Source organism: Helianthus annuus, chromosome 2 (genome assembly GCF_002127325.2).
Source record: "Helianthus annuus cultivar XRQ/B chromosome 2, HanXRQr2.0-SUNRISE, whole genome shotgun sequence".
In the NCBI taxonomy this organism is placed as follows: domain Eukaryota; kingdom Viridiplantae; phylum Streptophyta; class Magnoliopsida; order Asterales; family Asteraceae; genus Helianthus; species Helianthus annuus.
The window spans coordinates 120,230,465-120,257,331 of NC_035434.2; the positions used below are offsets into that span (position 1 = coordinate 120,230,465).

The following is a 26,867-nucleotide window of genomic DNA, read 5'->3' on the forward strand; positions in this document are numbered from 1 at the left end:
TAGGAGTTCGTGAAGACGTAGGATTAAGGTTAAGGATTTCTAGGGGATGGTACAATTGTGTTTTAGGTGTAGTGTATGATCGTAGATATGCTTACATGCTAGGTGAACTTACATGTGTTTCTCATCTTGTATCTATGTGTAAAGTTTTTGTGTTGTTATATTTGTCTTTTTACCATTACAATTATATTTTTTTGAACATTTGAACATTATAATTTGTAATCGTAATTTAAATCCAAGACTTCCGCTGTCACACCCCAACCGATGGCGGAATCATCGGGGCGCGACACTAGGCGAATCAGATTGCTCAAGAGAATCCATAACAACTAAATTGCGATAATATTTATTACATTTGTTATCCCATACTAACAAATAATACAATCACATAAGTCATCACAGATTTCTTGTCCTCTCGAACAATTCTAATCCGACAACCTAGACTTTTGGTGAGTTTCTAGACTTCCTAGCTTGATTTGATGTAGACTTCGACTAAACGTGCAGCATACGTTAAAATAATATCAATACTAAAGTATTGGCGAGTATACATGATGTGTGTAAAATGCAAAATATAAATTACATCAATTAAGGCATAAAACTAACCCTTTTTGAGTACTAATGTTGGAAAAGAGTGTTTTTGTCTTCCTTTTGTATTTTCAGGATGAAATGAGCTCAAATTCACAAAAGAAGCAAAAAGACAGCTAATTCTAACATAAATACAAGAAAAGGAACAAAAGTGGATTGCCCGAACCCTCAACGGCATCCTCCCAAGCAAAGAAGAGAAAACAGAAGACTGAACACGCCCCGTGCTCAGCCAGCACGGGGTCGTGCCCAAGAAGCAGCAGAAAAGACAAACCTATAGAAGCTTCTATTGCCCACCACGGGGCCGTGTCCAGTGAGCACGGGGGCGTGGCGAAAGTACATCAGGCGCATTAATTGTAATTGCGAATTACAATTAATGAAGAGAGAGAGTGTCAGACGGGCACGGGGGCGTGTCCAGCGGACACGGGGCCGTGCCCAGCCTTCTATTCAGCCTATAAATAGGAGTGCTTGGTTTCACTTCAACTCATCCCTTGGCACACCACCTCTCTCACACTTCATCCACCACCCACCACCATCACAACACCATCATCCACCACCATCATTCATTGTCCATCATAGAGTGTGTGAGTCGTCTCGGGATCCAAGATTGATCGTAAGAGTTCTTGACAATCAAGGCCATGTTTGCCTAAGTCTCTTACATCACTTGGTGAAGACAAGTGTTTAGTATAATACTTTTTATTTTTAATCTTTTGCACTTTTTATTTGGTTTTGTATTAATGACTTTAATAACTAGTTGCTTATGTTGAAGGTGATCTTTCCTTATCGTTTGTCCGTGGTGTCTTGGCATTATTTTACTGTCTATATAAAATATAAGATTTTCACCATTCATATCTCCACGGTCTATATCGAGGTATGTTGGCTACCTGGTCGGGGGTTAAGGGAACGGTTTGGTAAGGGTCTTGCCCTTGTTCAGCGTTTAGAGGTCCTGCAAGGGACCTGGGTCAAATTTAGTAGGATATCCTTCAATGCCCATAGGTATTGGATGGCGGGGATTCAAACTCTTTGACCCCCTCATAAGTTAACTATTATTAATACTATAACCCGGCTATTTAGGACTGTATCCCTGCTGACTCATACTACTTAGCCGAGGGTAACGTCACCGCCAAAAGCGGGGCCTACCATAATTTGCATTAATAACTTAATTCATTATCTTCCAATAATCCAACCCTTTAGGATTGTATCCTTGCTGACTCAAACTACTGGGTTGAGGGTAACGTCGCCTTCAAAAGAGGGGCCTACTACAATAACTAAGATAATCTCTTAAACAAGTGCAAAAGTGCGAAAATAATCAAAGGTTATACTAATACACGGGTCGGATCCAAGTGATTCATCTTGTCTATCTGTTTTTATTTTATTTTTATTTTTCAGCATTTAGTTAGTTTTTTTTATTTTCTTAGTTTAAAAACCTTTTCTAACTTTTTGATTTGATTAGACGTTGAGGATAAACCGGTACTAAAAGCTCTTGTGTCCTTGGACGACCTCGGTATCTTACCAACACTATACTACGTCCAGGATGGGTGCACTTGCCCATATGTGTGTTTAGTGTTAGTAAATATCGTGTTTTATAAATTTAAAACTTGGCTAAAGGTGTAAAAAGGGCTTAATTATACATTAAAAATATATTACACTACACACGCATCAAGTTTTTGGCGTCGTTGCCGGGGACACAAGGATTTTAAGAAAGCTTAAAATCAACGGCCTAATCAGTTTTTCAAAACCTTTTCAAAACGCGCGCACATTTTTATGCATTTTAGTTTAGTTTGCATTTACAGTAGCCTGAACACGGGGCCGTGCTCGCTGAACACGCCCCCGTGCTGCATATTTTTAGTTAGATACCCAGATACAGAGTCTGAACACGGGGCCGTGCTCACTCAACACGCCCCCGTGTCCAACGTGACCAGTAACTTTAATTAAAACGCCCAGATACAGACCCTGACCATGGGGCCGTGTTCATCCAACACGGGGCCGTGTCCAGCTTCTGTTTCTGTCTTTAATTTTGTTTTCTGGCCCCGAGACTCAGTTGTGGTCTGCTGAGTGATTCTTATGAATCAATACTCAGGAGGTTACAACTACACCTATGATGAGGATGATTATAGGGGTAATTATTGCACTAATTGTCGTAACACACGCTCGGTTCAATATAATAACTCATATCAACCATCCAATTCATACAACCATTATGAGGAGCCCAGGTACGAGCCATCAACTTCATACACATCCTATGAAGACCAAAGGTATGAACCTCCTCCCTCATACTCATATTTTGATGAACCAAGGTATGAGCCTTCATACTCATACTTTGAAGATTCAAGATATGAGCCACCACCTTCATACTCTTATTATGAGGAACCATGGCGTGAACAACCCACCTCATATGAGTACTATGAAGAACAAAGTTTCGACCCTTATCCATCATATACTTACAATGAAGAACAATGGTGTGAACCATCTACTTCATATGAGTACTATGAGGAGCCAAGGATCGAACAACCGGATTCAAGTTTCGAGGATCCCAATTCTTTTTCTCTCACCGAAGTGACCAATAGGATATTAGAACACATTAAAACTATTGAACGTTGCATAAAAGAATCTCGCGCAAGGGAAGAGGAGTCCCGCGCAAGAGAAGAATTAAATTGTAATAATAACGTAGAGATAGTTGAAAAATGTAAAAATGGAAGAACAAGAAAGTGAAAAACTGACACATGAGTTAAACAACGAAAAAGGTGAGTTCGATAATGTTAAAATTCAAGAAGAGTCTAATTTTGAAAAAATTAACCTCTTGTCACCTACTTTCGAAAACAATTGTTTAGTAACCCCTCATGCCAAGCTTTTAAAAGAGTTAAACACTAGTGCTAAAATCAAAGAAATGGTAAGTGTTAAGTTAACTAATGATCAAACCTCGCTAATAAAAGAAGATCCTTTTGAAATTAACAATACCGGTTCCATGTTTCTTTCAAAATTCATTTATTAGTAATATCACAATTGATAAAGATCTTTGTGTTAACATAATGCCTAACTATATTTTTGAAAAGTTAAGTATTAGTGATTTTACTCCACTTCAAATACCCATTTTTCTATCCGATCGGAAAGTGATAAAATCAATCAGTGTAGTTGAAGATGTTTTGGTTCAAACAAATCAAGTGGTAATCCCAACCGACTTTGTCATCCTCGATGACGCTCCTTTAGTCTTGGGAAAACCTTTTGTACAAACTCATAAAGCTTTGAAAAACCGGAAATTCAACAATCTAAGTCTTCAGTTAGGGGCATTCAAAAGGAGCATAGATCTTGAGCGTTCAATGAAATATCCTTTTGGCAATAATGACCCCCTAATTGAAGATGAAGCTGAACCACCCGATACAACTAAAGAAGATGACCACTTTGTTGAAGAAGAGATCGCCATTGAACAAACCTTTAAGGTTCTTGATCTAGATGAGCCACAAAATAAGGTGTCTTCTAAAGACCCACCCATTGAGCTCAAAGAACTTCCTAAAGGTTTGGAATATGCTTTTCTAGACAAAGATGGTAGTTTACCTGTAATTATTTCTTCTAAATTAAGTAACATAGAAAAAGAGAAATTAGTTAATCTTCTTAAAAAACACAAAAACGCGATCGCTTGGAAGCTTGTAGATATTAAAGGAATAAGTCCTTCCATGTGCACGCACAAAATTTTAATGAATGATGACTACAAAACAGTAATTCAACCACAACGAAGAGTAAATCCCAATGTACAAGAAGTGGTTAAAAATGAAGTCATCAAGCTACTTGACGCTGGACTAATCTATCCTATCTCCGATAGTCCATGGGTGAGTCCCGTCCAAGTAGTCCCAAAGAAAGGAGGTATGACGGTAATAACTAATGAGAAAAATGAACTAATACCAACAAGGACCGTCATAGGATGGAGAGTTTGTATAGACTATAGACGATTAAATGAAGCAACAAGGAAAGACCACTTTCCTTTGCCCTTCATTGATCAAATGTTAGAACGACTATCCGGTCATAAATTTTATTGTTTCTTAGATGGTTTTTTAGGTTACTTTCAAATACCGATAGCACCAGAAGACCAAGAGAAAACAACTTTCACATGCCCCTACGGAACTTTCGCCTATCGACGCATGCCATTCGGTCTATGTAATGCACCTGCAACATTCCAACGTTGTATGGTAGCCATTTTTCATGATATGATAGAAAAGACAATGGAAGTCTTCATGGATGACTTTTCTATCTTTGGAGACTCATATGACCAATGCCTCGATAATCTTGAACGAATGCTATCCCGATGTGAGGAAACTAACCTCGCCCTTAACTGGGAAAAATGCCATTTCATGGTAACAGAGGGAATAGTACTCGGTCACAAAATCTCAAGCGAAGGAATGGAAGTCGATCGAGCAAAAATAGAAACTATTTCTATCATTTTCCGTTTTATTTTGCAAACTTCTATTTTCAAAGGACATTTTCAATTTTTTTTAATTTTTTTTTTTTTGGATTTTTCAATTTTTTTTTTCTTTTTTTAAGACACTACTAACTAGACACACTAAATACAAGTTCCCATCCCCACACTTGAATATTGCATTGTCCCTAATGCAAGGATGGAAACATGACTCCTAAAACCTAAAAGACAAAATAACTAAATAAATATACAAGTGTATAAGTGGAACGACTTAGCTGAATCATATGTGAGACTGTCAGTATGCCAGTCGATACCACACACGCCCTCCAATCCAAAACGCGCTTAGCAAACTGTACTAACTCGGACACGCGAACGGAAGCGGCACCAACAACAACCTAATACTCAAATCATATATACCAAACCAACATAATATATATCATCAAAGTATCAACAAGCAACCAAGTATCAACCAACCCAAAACCCTACCAACCAGTATATCATATCAGTACAGACCAAACTATGAGGATAAAAACAGCATAAAATAAAAACAAAAGATATAAACGCTCCATAAGCACTGCTGGACATCCTTACGCTCCTCCTGCTCCACCCTGTTGTCCCTCTGCAGGCTCCTCCTGCCAACCAGCGGCACCCTCCTGCTGTGGCTACCAAGATGGTGGTGGCTGCAAGTGGAAGTGATCATAAATAACCTGTAAACCATCCCGCATCTCCTGCCTCACCTGCTCCACTCTATCATACAAACCCTCCAATGTCAACGGCTCTGGCCGCGGCTGCCTAATAGTGCGCTCACGTACCGGCAACTGATGCCTCTGCAGTGGCGCCCGAATACGCCGTGGAATCGCACCCTGCATCGCCTCTGCAGCGGCTGAACCTGGTGGAGGTGGCACCTGCTGCCCCTCAGTCACGACCTCCCATGCCGGTGGCGTATCCAACGTCACTATCCTCGCCAACTGTAGACTCTTCAGCTCCATAAATGATGGAGCTGGTCCTGTGCGCATCAAATCAGGCGGAAAATCAGCAAACACACCTAAATTGGCCGCCAACATCGTAATATATGGCCCACCATATAACCTCGCGTTTTTACCTCCCTTCTTCGGCCTTGCTAAAGACAACGCCAAAATACTCGCCAGATTCGCTGGCCTCCTCTCAACCATACACATAAGACAGAACAAACTATGCTGGTTCACCTTATCCCCCTCATACCTACCAATCAATGTCGCCGCTAATATCTTATGTACAAACCTATAAAGCGGATCTCGAATATCAGATGCTACCATATTGCTCGAATATGGTGTGGTAGCAATAGTCGCCCAAAATCTCTGCAAATCCCCCGCCATCACACAAAACTCCTTTTCCTCCTTCACTACATATCTCAACAAACCCCTGAACTCATCCGACTCAACCTCCTGACACGAATATAATCCAGTCGCCTCAGCGAATTGTGGCAGTGTCATATTGAAAATCCTCTTACCCAACGCAAACGAAACCACATCTGACTCATCAAAACCCCCTGGATGTCTATAATAGAACGTGGAATGAAACTCCAAGGTGAGCTGGTAATACTGTGGCGCGTCACATTCTAACGCCATCCTAAACTTCGAACCCAACAACTGCTCTAACCTTTCAACCTGCCCCAGCTGTCTCACTAGATCCCAGTCAATCCTTCGAAATTCTAACAAATTCAGCTTCTTAATTGGATCATACTTCATATACTCAGCTGACCCAAACGTAAAACGTAATAACGGGCTATCCCCCAACCTATTACTCTGCCCGTGTGGAGTCCCGTCATCCCTATACGTGATCTCCCTAAGTACTGGAGCAACCGACTGCTCCCGAACTGCCGCCTGGGCCCTAGTACTGCGCCTCTTGCGCTTCACTCCTGAAGATGACCCCTCACCTGACATCCTGTTCAAAACAAATCAATAAACATGCAAAACAGGTGAACAGTTAGTAAACACAAGCTATTTTTGGTATTTTTGAATTTTTTTGATTTTTTTGGAATTTTTAAGAATTTTTCTGATTTTTTTAATAAAATAATAATATAATAATATACATTCGAACGACGGCCGTATAGCATTTCGTTCGCGGCCGTTGTTCGAAACAAGTGACGAATCGCAAATTGACTTGAAAACAAACCGAACTTCGCCCGAATGGAGATTGAGTACGAGCGAAGCGGCTTAAAATCAAGCGATGCAATAATACGCGCAAAACGACACTCACACGACTCAAACATGACTCAAACGACACCTAACACACTAAACATACCTAAATGACGTAAAAAAACGCACATCGACCCTAAAAACGACACTTTTGACGCAAATTACAAAAATTTACACTTCTACCCCCTCCCGGCATTTTGCTCGCCCTCGAGCAATCCCAAGTGCCGAGAAAATCATCCCAACTTCAATGTGGAAGCAACGGAAGCGGTGCGCGAGATTTTTGTAAAAAATATAACCTTTATGTCAAAATTGCGCAAGCGCCTCCCAACACTTGAAATTTATAACGCCTCTAAAACAATCGTCCGCCAAAATGTCATTTCTAGCGTGAGACCCTAGGTAGATTGACCCATATTTGAACCTAAATTGCATGATAAGGGCTCGGAACCGGGTTTGGGTTTAAGAGGATCGAAATACTTGCAATCGCATCTAACACATGTCTCGATTTTAATGAATGAACATAAGCTTTTGGCCCGAACGACTATCTTGATTATGATTCCGTTTGCATAATTTTTTTTCGAGGACGAAAAAAGAGTAAGTGTGGGGATATTTGATGTATTGTAAAATACATCGGTATTCGCGTCGGTTTTAGTCGTTAGTTATTCGTTTTTAGTGTCGGTTTTAGACAGATTGTACATACTTTTGATTAAATTGTGTTTCCAGGTCTTTACAGCCAAAAGGGGCGAAAACGAATCAAAATCTGGAATGGCGGAAGGCTGGAACGGAAATCAAGGAGTCGGGAGCTGAAACGAAGCGAAAATGCAGTTCTGGAGCTTCCAGGCAGGCCGCGTAAGCTTAGAAGCATTCTCAGGCGCCCCGCATTAACTTAAAATGAAAATTCAGAATTACTTAAGTTTGGGCGGCCCGCATCAACTTATCCCATACTTTCAGGCGGGCCGCGAGAGTTATTAAAGGGTTTACGGTTTTGAACTTGTTTGGCGGGCCGCGTAGACTTACCAGAATATGTGAAGCGGGCCGCGTGAAGACCCTATGTCGGCAACAGAAGGTTCCTTGCATGGAAATCTAGGTTTTTTTGAAGGTTATAAGATGGTAAAACGTGAACAGCCGAAATATATACGAATTTGGAGTTCTTGAGGCGAAAAATCAGAGGCTGTTGAAGGTTTGGAAGCTTTGGGATTGCAAGGAATCATCGGGTATACTTTAGAAGCGTTCGGGAGTGAAGACCACGGGTTTTACTAACCTAATCTTTCGTTCTTTGTTCGTTTTTATGTGTAAAGTGATGAATTTAGATTTTACTATGATTTTGTTTATGTTCATGATTATGATTTCCGGCTAAAAACCGTAAACTACCTAGGCTAATGACTATGGCATAATAAAGTTTAGATTTTTATTTGATTTTTGTCGTGGTTGTGGATCTTTCTTGCATTGTAAACACTATGGGAATTTAACTTGGTGCGTATGTGTGCTTGTGATTATCTTATTATTGGTATTTGTTTCATATAATCCTTGGTGATGGTCTTTATCACAAAATAGGGTTACATTAGGGTTCTTGATTTAGGTGAGTGTCTATATCACGTAATAGGTCAATAAACCTTTAGGGTGAAAACACCTAAGTAACCTTAGAAACAATATTCGGTAATTTGATAAAATCAAGTGTGCTGCTAAACTCGTCGCTATGAGGCTCGAGGGTATTAATAGGTTTCGGTTTGGTTATAAGTCCTTAACATTCCAGTGTCTATTAAACCAAGATTAAAACCCGTAGTTGCTTTAGACGTTCGCGCGGCAAGGTAGAGCGTCTTACATAGGCACTTTCAAGAAACTAGAGGACTGAAAGGAAAATCTAGAAAACCGGTGAGCATAACATCCTAGGTAGTACCACAAGAATCGCCTCGAGAGTGTTTGAGGGGCTTAGCGGTGTCTTAATAGGTTTAGCATTTAAAGATCCCGGTTCCACACCACAAAATTATCAAATAGAAATCCATCCTGAGTTTAGCTTGCGTCTAGCCTAGGTAGTCTCCATCACCACTGGTCAAAACCTTCGTTCGAGTTCGTGTCTAGTCTTCTAGCATTATTTTATTATTTTTATTTAGGATATTTAGAAACCCCCCCCCCCCAAATTTTTTAAATACCATCCCGTTTCGCACATCTCTCAAACCACATCAACAAACAAACAAACCATCCCAAGCCACCCGCACCCTTGCAAATATTCAAATAACAGCTCTGCACAAACTGACTACGGACTCAACTGACTCTGTAACACAAACTGACCGACTGACTCACATATGACGACTACAACATGAGACTTGACCCAAAGACGCGAAACAAATACGTAGATCGACACTAAAGATACTGACTTGATAACAGACCCGACACAACTAAACACTGACTTGATACCGACACATAGTGAAGTAAGTAATTTAGCAGGAAACATACCTTGTAAGCGACCAAAACCGAATGGACAGTAGTGAGATATGGTGACCGGAGGTGGGGTAATCGGCGGAGATGGTTGACTGTGGTGAAAAAGAGTGGCGGATGGGGATGGTAGTGGTCGGCGGCGGGGTGAAAGGTGGTGGTGTATATGTAATCGTCGATGAGATGGAAAGCAGACAAAGAACTGGTGGTGAGGGGAGAGGTAGACTGCGGGGTAAGTGGTGATGGGTGTTACAATTGCCGGAGCACTGGTGGGGGGGGGGATGGTGGGTATCACCGGAGAAGAATGGCGGTGGAAATGGTGGGTTGTAATCGCCGGAGGGGGTAGAATTGAAGTTTGGGTTTCAAGTGAATCGATTTGGGGCTTTATGCACTGTTGCTGATTCACCTAGCTCACGCGGCCCGTGTTAAATGTGACCTTAAGTGCAGGCGGGCCGCGAGCGCTTGTTTTTTTTTCAAAATCTTTTAAGTCCAAGCGGGCCGCGTAAACTAAAGGGAACCTGTTACGCGGGCCGCCTGGACAGCAAACAGCAGCAGATTGTTGACAGCAGTAACAGTTTGCAGCTGAAAATGGTTTTTATTTATCCCTAGATTACCCCCGACCCTTATTTCTTCGTTTTTAACGTTAAACGTACATGTGAGGATGCTCGGTAGTCGATTTCGGCCACGTGAAAGATGATGTACCTGCAAAACACTTGACAAAACACGAAACGGACACAAATACGACACGAAGACAAACGACGCAAAACACCTAAAACACTAACTAAAGACACGACACGGACAACGACTCAATGTACAAACTCTACACTTGAGTTTTCACTAAAGAACCTACGTGGTGGTGCTAGGCGGGTCTGAAAGAGGAACGGTTTCCTCTTCGGCGGTGTCGATGGGACCCCCTATGTAGTGATTCAACCTATGCCCATTCACCTTCCACGAATTCAAACTCGCTTCATCAAACAACTCGACGGCACCGTACGGGAAAACCTCCTTCATGACATACGGCCCGGACCATCTCGACTTCAACTTTCCGGCAATCAACTTCAACCTCGAATTAAACAAAAGCACTTGATCGCCCACTTTAAACTCCTTCAACTTCCGCAACCTTCTATCATGCAAAGTTTTCGACTTTTTCTTGATACTCCAAGAACGATCATACGCGGCGTCACGAAGCGCCTCCAACTCATGAATTTGGAAAAATCGTCTCCTAGCGGCCTCGGTCAAATATAAATTCACCGTTTTGAGCGCCCAAAGAGCCCGTTGCTCTAACTCGACCGGTAAATGGCACGCTTTCCCATAAACGATCATAAACGGTGTCGTCCCTAATGGCGTCTTGTAGGCGGTGCGGAAAGCCCATAACGCATCGTCCAACTTGTCGGACCAATCCTTCCGACTCTTACCTACCGTCTTCTCCAAAATCCTCTTCACTCCTCGATTCGTGTTCTCCACTTGACCGCTTGTTTGCGGATGATACGCGGTAGACAAGCGGTTCGTAACTCCATATCTCTCCAACGCCTTCTCCATCACCGCATTGCAAAAATGCGTACCGCGATCACTAATAATTGCTTTAGGAGTACCAAATCGCGTAAACAACTTCTTCAAGAACCTCACCACCACTCGTGCATCATTTGTAGGCAAAGCTTGAGCTTCCACCCACTTCGAAACATAGTCTATCGCAACGAAGATGTATCGATTCCCACTCGAAGATGGAAATGGCCCCATGAAATTGATGCCCCAAACGTCAAAGACTTCCAACACTTGAATAGGATTCTGGGGCATCTCATCCTTGGATGAGATGTTGCCGGTCCGCTGGCATTGGTCACATTTTCTCACAAACTCGGCCGCATCATCTACTACTGTTGGCCAATAGAAACCACAATCAAACACCTTCTGCGCAGTCACATGCGCACCATGATGTCCTCCAGTCAATCCCTCATGGACATGGCGAATAATGTCCCAGCTGTCCTCTCTACTCACACATCTCCTCAAAACTCGATCACTGCCTATCCTGAAGAGATAGGGATCGTCCCAAATGTACTTCCGCGCATCATTCATAAGCTTCCTCCTCTGCTGGCGATGCATACCCTCAATCACAAACCCGTTAGCCAAATAATTGGCTAGATCGCTAAACCACGGTAAATCCACAGCCCCTGCCGTAACAGCATCAATAGATTCGTGAGGGAATCTGTCTCCTATCGCCCCCTCACGAATCTCCTCTCTCTTCGGATCCTCTAAGCGGGACAAGTGGTCCGCCGCCACATTCTCTGCCCCTTTCTTATCCTTAATTTCAATGTCGAACTCGTAAAGAAGCAGAATCCATCGTATAAGACGCGGCTTCGCGTCCTTCTTCTGAAACAAGTAACGCAGAGCAGAATGATCAGTAAACACGACAGTTTTCGAAAGAACGAGATATGATCGGAATTTATCGAATGCGAACACCACTGCTAACAACTCCTTCTCTGTGGTGGTGTAGTTCTCATGGGCATCATTCAACGTTTTACTCGCGTAGTAAATCGGGTGAAAATGCTTCTCCCGTCTCTGCCCTAACACCGCACCAACTGCATAGTCACTCGCGTCGCACATCAGCTCGAATGGTAAGCTCCAATCATGCGACACGAGGATCGGTGTACTCACTAACTTCTCCTTCAGAAACTCAAACGATCGAAGGCACTCCTCGTCGAAGACAAAAGGAACGTCCTTCTCCAACAATCGCGTCATGGGGCGAGTGATTTTGGAAAAATCCCTAATAAAGCGCCTATAAAATACCGCATGACCGAGAAAACTACGAACCGACTTGACACTAGTCGGCGGAGGGAGCTGGCTGATCGTGTCTATCTTCGCCCTATCAACCTCAATACCAGCCCTCGAAATCTTGTGCCCTAGCACAATCCCCTCAGTCACCATGAAGTGACACTTCTCCCAATTCAACATCAGCTTCGTCTCCACACATCTCTTCAACATCCTCTCAAGATTCATCAAACACTTATCGAAGGAACTACCGTACACTGAAAAATCGTCCATAAAAACCTCCATCGAACTCTCGACCATATCCTGAAAGATCGCGATCATACAACGCTGGAATGTAGCAGGAGCGTTACATAGCCCAAATGGCATGCGTCGGTACGCGTAGGTGCCATATGGACATGTAAAAGTGGTTTTCTCCTGATCCTCTGGTGCAATAGGAATCTGGAAATAACCCGAAAACCCGTCAAGAAAGCAATAGAACTGCTGACCCGAGAGACGCTCAAGCATCTGATCAATGAATGGGAGCGGAAAATGATCTTTACGAGTGGCGTCATTTAACTTTCGATAGTCAATGCACACACGCCAACCCGTGATAGTACGAGACGGAATAAGCTCATTCTTCGAATTCAGAACAGCCGTCATCCCCCCTTTCTTCGGGACGACCTGTGTGGGACTCACCCAAGCTGAATCAGAAATAGGATAGATCAAACCAGACTCTAACAGCTTCATCACCTCCTTCTTCACTACCTCCTGCATATTCGGATTCAAGCGACGCTGCGGCTGCACTACAGGCTTGAAAACATCCTCCATCAGAATGCGATGCGTGCAAAAAGTAGGGTTGATGCCCTTGATATCGGATAGCCTCCAGGCTCTCAAAGCACCTCAATCAACCTCACTTTCTCCTCCTCTGTCAATTTCGAAGAAATGATGACAGTCATATTCGGCTTCTCTCCTAGAAATGCGTACTCGAGATGTGATGGAAGAACCTTAAGTTCTAAAGGCGTTGGAATCTCTACAGGAGTACTCTCATCACTAATCGCATCGAGCTCTAACGGCTCAGGAACCCTCAACTCATCACTCTCATCCAACTGCTCCTCCTCTACTTCTTCAAGCTCATCCTCAGAATGCTCGTCAACAACTCCCTCGCCTACTAAATCGGCTCCACTAATATACTCAAGACACGTGTCGACGCAAGATATGAATGAATTGAGAAAGTAAACGGAATGACACGGCCCACTATCATCATCACGACCGCTAGGATGCTGCATCGCTCTATCAATCTCGAATGTGACAATCTCGTCACCCGCACGAAGAGAAATCTTACCGTCAAAGACGTCGATGATCGCCTTTGCGGTTCGAAGGAATGGATGGCCTAGAATAATAGGAACTCTCTCATCGGCCTCCATGCCGAGCACAACAAAATCAACTGGGAACACGAACCTATCAACCTTCACCAACAAATTCTCAACTATCCCACGAGGATACTTGACTGATCAGCCAGCCAAGGACAATGACATGCGCGTGGGTGTAAGCTCTCCTAGACCAAGTCGCTCATACAACGAAAATGGCATCAGATTGATGCGGCCCCTAAATCGGCTAAGGCGTGAGCAGGGGTAACGGCTGCCCCAAAGAAACATGGAATCATGAAAGTACCAGGGTCGGTCAATTTCTCTGGTAGCTTATTCAAGACTACCGCGGAACAACCTCCTGTCAACGGAATATTCGAAAGCTCACCGATTCTCTCCTTACGCTTCAAAAGATCTTTGAGAAATTTCGCATACTTAGGCATAGACTGAAGCGCCTCGATAAACGGAAGATTGATTTTCAACTGTGTAAACATCTCGAGGAATTTCCCGTATTCTTGAGCATATTTCTGCTGCCTGGCACGGGCGGGGTACGGAAGGCGAGAATAATCAATCAACGGTGCCGGCCGAACCTTCGTCGGCTGCTTCTCCACTTTCTTCTCTACTGGCGACTCCTCGGCATGTGCGGTACTTGCTGGGGCTAGCCTCGTGTGCACCTTGCCTGGAGCCTCCATCTCGATCTCCTCATCAACTTCTTCCTCTACTTCTTCCTCAACTCTCTCTCTCTCTCTCTCACTACCTGTCCCAAACTCTTCCCACTAGGGTTCGTAATCACCTTCGCTGACTGGTTCGCGGGATTCGTGAAAGTGTTTCCCGAAAACTGACCCGACGGGTGCTCCTGCAACTGCTTAGCAAGTCCGCCCACTGTTCGCTGAAGATCAAGAAGGGCGGCCTGCTGACTCTTGAGCCGGAGTTCGTGATTCTTATTAGTCTTCTCCTGACTTTTAATGAACGCCTGATTCTGCGTCATCATCTGAGCGAACATCTCCTCCAACCTGCTCAGACTACCCTCGGAAGCCTTCCCACTACCCTGACTCTCCTGAGTCGCTCCTTCACTCGCAAACTGCCCACTCGAACCTGACCCATTAACTGCCCTGAACTAGAACTCGTGTAAATACCGGGCCCTCTACTCTGATACTGACCAGATGGAAATCCAGGAGGATTTCCAGACGAACGATAACCACTCGAATTACCACTACCGCGCCAGCTGGAATTAGAATTATTGAACAGATTTGTGGGACCCCTAGACTGACCGGCTATGTACTCAACCTGCTCAAGGGTAAGGGTAGGACAATCGATAGTATCATGACCTCCTTGACAAACCTCACACCTATCAACTTTCTTCTTTATCTCACTCAACTCCTGCCTCATCTCCTGCCTCAACTCCTGCCCCAAATTCTCGACTACAGCAGCTACCGATGGGTCCAAGCTAACTTGGTTTACACCTCGACCGGCCGAGGTGGTACGCACATGAACGGAAGTCCTGCTGGTAATACTGTAGTCCATATCGGAGTGGGCAAAACTCTCAAACAAATCATTGCACTCAGCCACCGTCTTCTTTCCCATAAGCTGACCTCCTGCTGAAGTATCGAAGCGAGCTCTAATCTCAGGAGTAAGACCATTGTAGAATTTCTCTACTAATGCCCAGTCGGATAGACCATGCTGAGAACAACGGGTAATCAGGGTCTGAAAATGCTCCCAAGCTAAGTGATACGGCTCATCGGGCTCCATACGAAATGAGTGAATCTGGTCACGAAGGCGAGACGCCTTGGCTGGCGGAAAATACTTGGCTAAGAATGCATCGCGAAGGCCTGCCCAAGTAGTGAAAGTGCCAGCTGGCTGGGAATCGAACCAGACGGCTGCGTGTCCAGCGAGTGAGAACGGAAAAACCTGAAGATACCTAGCATCAAGATTGACACCCTCAATGGAGAAGGTGCTGCAGAGACGAGTGATGCGATTGATACGAGCGGGGGCAACCTCGTCATCACAACCATGGAACTGGCAAGAATTTGTGATGGCGGTCATAATGTAGGATGGAATCTGCCAAGACCGATCGTTCGGGATCTCTGGAAGGGTGATGGGGGAATTCCCACCAGCGAAGCCGGTGGTCGCCTGATCGTAGACTGTCCTACGGGCCATGTGAACTACGGGTGGTGGACTAGGTGGACGGGTGGGTGACGGGGAATTGTGGGGGGAAGACTTTGGTGTGAAATCGAACGCTGGGGTGGAATGTGAAAATGAAGTAGAGCTAGAAGCACGTACCTCAGACGTAGAAGACGAGAAGGAAGACTTAAGTGTAAACGGAAGTGGCGGCGGTCCCTGCGAGCGCGTATGGGGCATCCACTACAAAAACCGAGAAGAAACAAGTAAGAAGACTCTACTAAACGACTCGACTAAATATAAAAGACACTAGACTACTTAGACTCCTATGACTAAAACAAAATAAACAACTAGCACGTAATATGTCAAGTAAGTCCAAACAAAGAAATCAACGCAATCGCCAAGAGTCCCCGACAACGGCGCCAAAAACTTGATGTGCTAAATGTGGGTTAATTAAAACAACTAAAATTACCCTAATTCTAGACTCTCTAAGCTTTAAATTTATAAAACTAAAACTCGATCTAAACCCTAAACCACACAACCGGCAAGTGAACCGATCAATGTAGTAAAGCTAAAGCAAGTCCGAGTATCGAACCCACGAGACTCTACTGTTTACGCTACGACTCTATCTAGACTAAGACTGACACGACATACTGAATTGTTTATTAATTGGGGGGGGGGGGGTTCTAAATATCCTAAATAAAAATAATAAAATAATGCTAGAAGACTAGACACGAACTCGAACGAAGGTTTTGACCAGTGGTGATGGAGACTACCTAGGCTAGACGCAGGCTAAACTCAAGATGGATTTCTATTTGATAATTTTGTGGTGTGGAACTGGGATCTTTAAATGCTAAACCTATTAAGACACCGCTAAGCCCCTCAAACACTCTCGAGGCGATTCTTGTGGTACTACCTAGAATGTTATGCTCACCAGTTTTCTAGATTTTCCTTTCAGTCCTCTAGTTTCTTGAAAGTGCCTACGTAAGACGCTCTACCTTGCCGCGCGAACGTCTAAAGCAACTACGGGTTTTAATCTTGGTTTAATAGACAATGGAATGTTAAGGACTTATAACCAAACCGAGACCTATTAATACCCTCGAGCCTCACAGCGACGAGTTTAGCAGCACACTTGATTTTATCAAATTACCGAATATTGTTTCTAAGGTTACTTACGCGTTTTCACCCTAAAGGGTTAATGACCTATTACGTAATATAGACACTCACCTAAATCAAGAACCCTAATATAACCCTATTTTGTGATAAAGACCGTCACCAAGGATTATATAAAACAAATATCAATAATAAGATAATCACAAGCACACATACGCACCAAGTTAAATTCCCATAGTGTTTACAATGCAAGAAAGATCCACAACCACGACAAAAATCAAATAAAAATCCAAACTTTATTATGCCATAGTCATTAGCCTAGGTAGTTTACGGTTTTTAGCCGGAAATCATAATCACGAACTGATATTCGCTAATTTACACATATTTTAGTCCCCCGTTTTACCCCCATTTTATGCGTTTTCGGCCGTAAAACCGTCATTCGGATACTTAATTATCTACATTTTCGTTTACAGGCCTAAAACAGCATACCAGACGAGATGATACCAAAAACGAGGACTTTCCGGACAAAACGATGAAGCTGCGAAGATTCTGTGGAAAAAGACTGACCTGGGCGTTTGGCACGGTCATGCGGCCATATGCACGACCGTGCATATCCGACAAACAAGAAAGTCCCGGCGATGAACCAGGCGTGCAACTCACCGTGCAAGGCAATGAAGGCAGACCCGAAAATGCACGGTCGTTCCTCATGGAGAACGGTCGTGCGGATCCGAGATCAAACAACATCTCGGAGTGGAACGACCACAAGTCAAGGCGTGCAAGCCAAATGCCGGAAAAGAACGGTCGTGCCAAGCCAAGAACGACCGTGCGTGACCGAAGACCAGTCAACGATCTGTGACGTCACGCAGTATGGTGGCCCACCACCAATAATGCTTAAAGTGCACGGTCGTGCGATCGGAAGAACGGCCGTGCGACTTCGAAAAAGCATTTAAACAGAACAGCACCATTTTAGACGTAACTCTGGACATTTTGGGAGCTCTGCAGGCGATTTTGAGGCTCCGAAGGCTGCTGCTTTCACTCGGATTCAAGCCACATTGCCCGGTTTTGCTCATTTACTATCCAGATTCTCATTCTTATGCTTGTTTATGGTTTGGTTTCTCAAATCTTTCCATACTTTTGTTATATTTCAAGCATTTAGACTGATTATTATGTATTAATGTAAGCCTTTGGGCAAAAACACAACAATCCCTTGCTTGATTAGTATGTTAATCTATGTTTGTAATGACATTTTGAAGTATTTTCTATGATTATCTTTGATGATTAGTTTGCAACCTTGTTATTGATATTGATTTCTTGATTATAAGTAATTGTGTTGGATGATTGGTGCTTGGTTAGGTAAGATAGTTGCAAAATGAAGCTTATTTAATCATGTATTAGTAAACTTTTAATTTGGTTAACTAGTTTAACTTGGTTAAAATGTAGGCACCATGATACTCTAACGGGTTAGTGGTTTAATAAAATGCAATTATTATTAATCAAGAGAGCTTGCCTTCACGGAAGGACTCTAACGGGTTAGATGGTGTTGTTACGAATTCTTGCCATGATTTGTTAGCTTAGTTAGTAGTTTCGGCCAAAATTGCTATCTTGGTGAATTTATGTGCAAGATTTGTAAAATGAACTCGGTTGTGATTTAATCTAGTTTATGCTTGTCTCGGTGGTTGCATTGTGTTTATCGGTGTTGCTTTCCTTGATTAAGTGAGGTTAGAAAACTCCTAACGGATGACTAACTTATTTTTAGGAGATCTTCATAGACATTTATCAATTGCACGTTAAAGAACAATTTTAGGTGGTTAAAGTGTGTTTATCGTTTTAACTTTCCGAATGATTGTCATGTTAGGATTCCCGAAAGGGATACTAATTGTCTCGAAATGGAAAATTGACCGAATGCTTCTAGTGCCAAAACTGACTTAGTTGACATGCTGTGGTTGTGTATTAAGCAAGGCTATTTATAGATATTTTACTATGTTTTAAAAGTATTTATTTATGCTTAATTTAGATTAATTAAAACCAAGACAATTTATGTTTTTACCGGTAATTTAGTGACAAAGGTCTAGTATTATTTCTCCGCCCATTTCCGTGGATCGATACTTGGTTCTTACCGATACTTTACTACATATATGACGGGGTACACTTGCCTCTTTCGTGTGTGTTTTGATGTAAAAGTAATAATCACTTTTATAAATTTAAAACCAATTCGTGTGTAATTTCATTATAAAAATATGTATAGTCGCGCACGTACCAAGTTTTTGGCGCCGTTGCCGGGGAATGGCGAGTTTTAGGAACGACCCGAGTCATTGTGTTATCGGTGTATATACTTGTTAATATTTGTGTATACTTTCGTGATTATTTATTCGTTGATTTATCTGTTAATATTTCTTGTTTTAATTGAATTTATTCATTTTTGTGATTGTTTTGTACATTTGTAAATTTTTATTCTATTTATTTGTTCAAATCCGGATTTATTGATTCATTTATTTTTTGAGTTTTCGGCTCTTAAAATCGTTTTTAAACTAGCCGATTCGATTATTTCCATTGCTTTAATTTTTATAAAAATTTCGGCCCATTTTCGGATTTTTATAAATTTTACAGCCTATATTTATACATATTCTGCTTTTATTCAGCTAAAAAAAAAAAAAAAAAAAAAACCATTATTTTATTAATAAAATATTCATTGTGTCAGTCTTTCGTTTGCAGGTTGATGTCCTCAACTCCCGCGCCCGCTATTGCTGAGCCGACTGACGAACCAGCGCATAATCTTAGAAGAAGTAGGAGGCTGCGCGAAAGGTCACTCGTCGTTGCACAACGCATTGCAAATGCAATTGACGAGCCGGTGATTATCTCTGAAGACGAAAGCTTAGAGGACGAGGAGAGAGTCGTCATGGCGGACGACGACCGACCATTGAATGAAACAAATCAGCCCGGAAGGGCAGGCCTGGAGCCGAGTATCCTTCAGCCCACTATAGATGCACCTAATTTTGAAATTAAATCTAGTGTTATTAACATGTTGCAGAATTCGGTGCAGTTCGACGGACGTGAGCATGAGGATCCCGGGAGGCATATCGCTGCTTTTCTTGCTATTTGTTCGACATTTAGGATGACTGGTGTTTCAGAGGATGCAATTCGGTTGAGGTTGTTTCCGTTTTCGTTACGTGACAAAGCTAGAGCTTGGCTTATGTCACTTCCTGCCGGGTCCATCAGGACCTGGAATCAGTTGGCGGAGCAGTTTATGCAGAAATATTTTCCACCTGAGAAAACGAACAAACTACGGAACCGGATTGTTTCCTTTCGCCAAGACGAGGGCGAGTCGTTGCATGCAGCTTGGGAGAGATTCAAGGATTTATTGATTGATGTGCCACATCACGGCTTCTCCAAGCGACAGCTGGTTTTGACGTTCTATCAGGGGCTCAACTATAACACGCAGGAGCGATTAGACGTGAACGCGGGCGGCGATCTTGGAACTAAGACGCCGACTGAAGCGTATGATATTATCGAGAAAGCTGCGTTGAAATCCAGCTCTCGTCGGGATGGAGATAGAGGTCGGGCAACATCATCATCATCTCGCTCAGGAGTTCATGCTGTAGACGATTACACGGCCATTTCTGCACAACTCTCGGCTCTTACATCGAGATTCGACAAGTCCCAGATGATTGCGCATGCTGGCTCGGGATGTGACCAGTGCGGAGTGTCACACGAGCCTGGGGCATGTTTTCAGGGAGTCGTATATGAGGGCCAGGAAGAGGTAGATTTTGTGAGTAATCAAGTAAGGCCGCAGAACAACCCGTACAGCAACACCTATAATCTCGGATGGAGAAATCACCCAAATTTTGGGTGGCGAGCGAATGCAGGAAATCAGAACCCATTGGGGTTCACTCAGCGTGCTCCAGCGCCTCAGCAGGGTCAGCAGTACCAGCAGTACAATCAACCCTACCAGCAGCGTCCATATTCGTACCAGCATCAGGGCACTGGGAGTAGCTCCCAGCAACAGGCCCCTCAGTCCAATTCCAAGCTGGAAGATATGATGGCTCAGCTCCTCTCTAGCTCTGAAAAACGATACCAACAAAGCGAGGATCGTTTTCTGGCTAACGAGGGAGAAATGAGGAGTCAGAAGGCCTCGATTCAGAATATCGAGAATCAGGTTGGTCAGCTGGCACAGATGATGTCCAAAGGCCCCCAGGCGGTCTTCCGGGTAATACAGAACCAAACCCGGGCGGACAGAGGGATGTAAATGCTGTGATGACCAGGAGTGGAAAAACTACCGGACCCGTCATATCGGACTCAGTACCGATCACTGAAGCGGTCCCGACTGACACACCGGACGAGGTGCAAGCCAGGCTACGCCCAGCAAGTACAGCACAAGTCCAGGAGCCGGTCAAAGATTACACTCCTCCGGTACCTTATCCAGGCAGGCTGAAGAAGCAGAAGAATGAAGAACAATACGGTAAGTTCCTTGAGTTGTTTAAGCAACTACACATCAATATACCGTTTGTTGAAGCCTTGGCCCAGATGCCAAAGTATGCGAAATTCCTTAAGGATATCCTCTCAAATAAACAGAAGCTCGAGGATATATCGTGTGTGGTGATGAATGAGACTTGTTCCGCCGTTCTGCAAAACCGTCTGCCCACGAAAATGGGAGATCCTGGTAGTTTCACGCTCCCGTGTTTGATTGGAAACATGTCTGTTAGCCATGCGTTGGCTGACTTGGGAGCGAGTATTAACCTTATGCCATATAAGGTTTTTACTAAACTGGATCTGGGTGAGCCGTCACCCACTAGGATGAGCATTCGGTTGGCAGATCGCTCAATAAAGTATCCGCGCGGATTTGTGGAAAACATGCTTGTAAAAATCGATAAATTTGTTTTCCCCGTGGACTTTGTTATCCTTGACATGGATGAAGATTCAAGGGTACCTTTGATACTTGGACGTCCTTTCCTCAATACAGCGAGGACGATTGTTGATGTGGCAGCTGGCCAAATCACGCTCCGAGTGAATGATGAGCACGTGACATTCGATATCAAAAGATCGATGCAGCATCCGCAATGTCACGATGACAAGCTTTATTACGTCGACATTGTCGATGCATGTGTTTGCTCTCATTTTCAAGGTACTATTGATGAGATTGATTCGGACACACGTCTGTCGTGTGGGGACCTGATTGGCATTACGCAGGAGGGCCACGATTTCGAGCAGCCAGTCTATCAGATTGGTGACGATGGTTCCCAGAGTCCGGAGAGATTTCTTGAAATTGACCATGTGAAAAAGGGGGAAACAGAGCCTTCGGTTGATGATCCGACGCCTTTGGAGTTAAAGGAACTCCCGCCACATCTCGAGTACGCATTTCTAGACGAGGAGCGTCGCCTACCGGTCATAATTTCGGCATCGTTGGAAAAGGATGAGAAAATTCGGCTTCTCGAGGTTCTGAGACTTCATAAGAGAGCCATTGCATGGAAAATCATGGATATCAAGGGCATCAATCCTTCTTTTTGTACTCACAAGATTCTGATGGAAGACGAGTACAAACCATGTGCACAGCATCAGAGGCGTTTAAATCCAAATATGCAGGACGTGGTGAAGAAGGAGGTGATTAAATTGTTGGATGCCGGCATGATTTATCCTATTTCTGACTCTGTATGGGTGAGTCCGGTGCAGGTTGTACCTAAGAAAGGTGGTATGACTGTAGTCTCGAATGATAGGAATGAGCTAATTCCTACCCGTACCGTCACTAGGTGGCGAGTTTGCATTGACTACCGCAAGCTCAATGATGCTACTCGCAAGGATCACTTCCCGCTTCCATTCATCGACCAGATGTTGGAACGTCTGTCGGGGAAGTTGTATTACTGTTTCCTTGACGGATTCTCTGGGTACTTTCAGATTCCTATCGCTCCTGAGGATCAGGAGAAGACTACCTTTACATGCCCCTTCGGCACATTCGCCTACCGACGGATGCCTTTTGGGTTATGTAATGCACCAGCGACCTTCCAGAGATGCATGGTTGCAATTTTCCATGACATGATCGAGGATTCCATGGAGGTTTTCATGGATGATTTTTCGGTATTTGGGGATTCCTTCGATCACTGTTTGGAAAATTTGAGGAAAATGTTGAAGAGGTGCGAAGAGACGAATCTGGTCCTGAACTGGGAGAAATGCCACTTCATGGTGAAGGAGGGCATAGTTTTGGGGCACAAGATTTCGCATGCTGGTATGGAGGTCGATCCAGCCAAAGTGGATATCATTTCCCGACTTCCGCCTCCCACCTCTGTTAGAGCGATACGGAGCTTTCTCGGTCATGCCGGGTTCTATCGGCGATTCATTAAAGATTTTTCAAAAATCGCCAGACCCATGACCCGTCTGTTAGAGAAAGACGCTCCATTCATATTCGGAGATGATTGCTTGAGAGCCTTTGACCTTCTCAAGCAAAAGTTGATTGAGGCCCCTATTTTAGTTGCACCGGACTGGAGTTTACCTTTTGAGATTATGTGCGACGCGAGTGATTACGCCATAGGGGCCGTTCTCGGTCAAAAGAGAGAAAAGCACTTTCACCCGATCTATTATGCGAGCAAAACTCTTCACGACGCTCAAGAGCATTATACAACGACTGAAAAAGAGCTCTTGGCGGTCGTCTTCGCATTTGACAAATTTAGATCGTACTTGGTGCTTTCGAAAACCGTTGTGTATACTGATCACGCTGCCATCCGATATCTCTTCAGCAAGCAGGACGCTAAGCCACGTCTGATCAGGTGGATCTTGTTGCTGCAGGAGTTTGATATTGAGATTCAAGATAAAAAGGGTGCGTTGAATGTAGCGGCTGACCATCTATCTCGGTTAGAGCATGGAGACATCGTGGACGCGCGTTGGGATTCCATAAATGACAACTTCCCACACGAGTCTTTGATGAGTGTCGAGATATGCGATGAGTCGCCATGGTTCGCTGACATTGCGAACTACCTTGCTTGCGGGATTCTGATTAAAGGGTTGACTCACCAGCAAAGGAGGAAATTCTTTTCGGATGTCAAGCACTACATTTGGGATGACCCTTACTTGTTTCGGGTTGGTGCTGATCAGGTGATTAGGAGATGTGTTTCAGGGAAGGAGGCGACCGATATTCTGCGCCACTGTCACGAGGGACCTACCGGAGGCCACCATGGAGCCAACTTTACCGCCAAGAAAGTGTTGGACTCCGGGTTTTATTGGCCGACTATATTTCGTGATGCGCAGAGTTGGGTTAGAGCGTGCGATGCTTACCAGAGAGCGACAAATATATCGGCACGTGATGAAATGCCTCAGACCTGGATTCAGGTTTGTGAAGTCTTTGATATCTGGGGGATAGACTTCATGGGACCTTTTCCCCCCTCACGAGGTAATAAGTACATCCTGGTCGCGGTAGACTATGTATCGAAGTGGGCGGAGGCACAGGCCTTACCCACCAATGATGCCAGGGTGGTCGTGAGATTTTTGAAAAGCTTATTTGCCCGGTTCGGCGCTCCGAAAGCGCTTATCAGTGACAGAGGGACGCATTTTTGCAATACTCAGCTCGAGAGAGCTTTGTCCCGTTACGGTGTGCATCACCGTCTATCCACGCCCTATCATCCACAGACAAGCGGGCAGGTGGAAGTCACGAACCGGGGGCTGAAAAGAATCCTTGAGCGGTCAGTAGGTGCAAACCGCAAGGATTGGTCAGATAAGCTTGATGAAGCGTTGTGGGCCTTCCGTACGGCTTACAAGACGCCTATTGGGACTACTCCCTTTAGGCTTATTTACGGAAAGGCATGCCATCTACCGGTTGAGCTGGAACACAAAGCGATGTGGGCGCTAAAGACCGCAAATCTGGACCTAAAAGCCGGAGGTGAAGCCCGGTTCCTCCAGATTCACGAGTTGGAAGAGTTGCGACTATGCGCTTATGAGAACTCCGTGTTATACAAGGAGCGCACGAAGAGATTGCATGATAAACGCTTGAAGGACCACAAAGAATTCCAAGTGGGCGATCTTGTCCTTCTTTACAACTCGCGGTTGCGCTTATTTCCCGGAAAGCTCCATTCACGTTGGACAGGCCCATACACGGTTAAAGAGATATTTCCGTATGGGACTGTTGCAATAGAGAACGCGGACGGCGTTATTTTCAAAGTAAATGGGCATCGCCTGAAGTTATACGTTGCCGGGCCGACAGAGTCGGTGATGGAGGTTATTGAACTCCAAACCCCGCACACATCATAAGTGTGGGGAGGAGAGAGTCTACGCTGCTGACTCGTGGATCAAAAATGCAGCAAGAGCGTATTTTACGCTTTAGGGGTAGTTTAGTCATTTAGGATTTATTTTCTAGTTTTAGCGTAGTTTAAGTTAGTTAGGTAGTTTCCGATAGTTTATACAGTTTCTATTCGTGCCGAGCGAAGGTTCTATGTTGCAATATTGTTAGAACAGTTGGCGTGTCGAAAAAATGGCGAAAAACGGCCAAAACAGTTGCTGAAAATGCATTCTGCAGAAAATTCTGATCTGCAGCTGATGCACGCCCGTGCCACGATCTGCACGACCGTGCGTTTTCGAGGATCTGGCACGGCGAGTCGCACCCTCGGTGCATCACCGAGGAAAATGAGAATCGCCGGTTCCGCACGACCGTGCCAATCGGCGAACGACCGTGCGGCAGGCTGAGGGCAGTTTTGTCATTTTGCACAATATATAAACCCCCATCTGCAGCCAAGTCTCTCATTCGCGAACCCTAGCAGCTGCAGCCGTTCCAGAGCGGTTTTTACGCCAAATCGCACGATTCTTCGCACGATCTCGCACCCAACTTCGCACGGTACGTCTCTAGTGTTAGATTTCATGATTTCTTGCTTTCTAAGTAGATTTCTTCCGATTCAACAAGGGATTTATTAGGGTTCTCTTCATAAACAAATCGAAACCCTAACCTTTGTTAAATCGAAGTATCGTGAACACCCGATTGTGATTCCGACCCCTGTTAGCCCAAATACTTGTTGAAATTTGCGAAAAATCAGGCTGTTACTAGATCAGGGGTCCGAAAAACTGCAGGTCTGTTGTGGCACGGTCGTTCCTTGTATGGAACGGTCGTGCGACTCCGGGTGGTTCAACGATATCAGCTTGTGTCCGATGTTGCACGGTCGTTCCGCTTAAGGAACGGTCGTGCGTGTCCGACATTCACTGGGCTTGACTATTAATTCGCGGATATGCACGACCGTGCATATCGAAGCACGCTCGTGCCGTTTGCCCAGATCAGTTGGACAGAAACTTCATAAATTGCTGCTCGGCTGTTTTCAATTCCATTTTCTCCTATTTCTGTCTTTCTAACAATGTTCCCCATTACAGATGAATCATCCCTTCCTACAGTTCGATCCTAACAACGAGCGTGAAGCTTTGTGCATTCCAAAAAGAGACGAATTATGGGCCCGGAGGGGGCAATTCGGAGTCCCAAGATGGCTTGATTGGGAAGTGATGCAAGAACTGAATCAATATGATCGTTTGGAAAATATGATGAGTCGTCCATTAATAAATTTGGTCGGTTGCAACCGACCCGTTTACTTGGAGCTTACTATCGAGTTCTTTGCATCGTATGCTTACGAGAAGCCAGTTGCTGCTCGACGACCCAAATTCCGCCACAAGGAGCGGATAGCTTTTCGATTGTGTGGTAGATGGCACCGGTGGTCGGTTGGTCGTCTGGGAAGGAGACTCGGTATTTACACTAGGGAAGACATGGATGATGCCAGTGTCTTCACAGAGCAGTTCACTTTCCCGTCTGATGCAGCAAGGGATGAGTTTTGGGCTGAAAATGCTGTTGGGGATCCATACAACCCCAGAATGTCAAAAGCTTCGCGACTTAAAGACCCTCTGGTGCGAGTGATGCACCATGTATTCAGCCACACTATATGCGGGCGCATGGACAGTCTTGGTAACTGTCCAACACCAGATCTGATTTTT

The 26,867-nt window shown here is 44.2% G+C and overlaps 1 protein-coding gene across 1 annotated transcript; it reads right to left on the reverse strand.

The window, feature by feature from the left end:
* Positions 1 to 13,921: 13,921 nt before the first annotated feature.
* LOC110895607 lies at positions 13,922 to 15,854 on the reverse strand. The gene is made up of 3 exons (XM_022142927.1): positions 14,834 to 15,854; positions 14,455 to 14,792; positions 13,922 to 14,179 (listed from the first exon to the last, which is right to left on the reverse strand). Exons 1-3 carry the CDS (start codon positions 15,852 to 15,854, stop codon positions 13,922 to 13,924), a joined length of 1,617 nt encoding a protein of 538 aa, XP_021998619.1.
* Between the last annotated feature and the right edge of the window lie 11,013 nt (positions 15,855 to 26,867).

What these genes read in the sequence shown, in the direction of transcription:
- LOC110895607 (XM_022142927.1), bottom strand. Translation starts at nt 15,854, where the DNA reads ATGGCCCGTAGGACAGTCTACGATCAGGCGACCACCGGCTTCGCTGGT. An exon ending in GTATCAGAGTAGAGGGCCCG is followed by an intron (nt 14,793 to 14,833) that starts GTATTTACACGA and finishes TTAATGGGTCAG; the next exon opens with GTTCGAGTGGGCAGTTTGCG. An exon ending in GTGGGAAGAGTTTGGGACAG is followed by an intron (nt 14,180 to 14,454) that starts GTAGTGAGAGAG and finishes ATGTTTACACAG; the next exon opens with TTGAAAATCAATCTTCCGTT.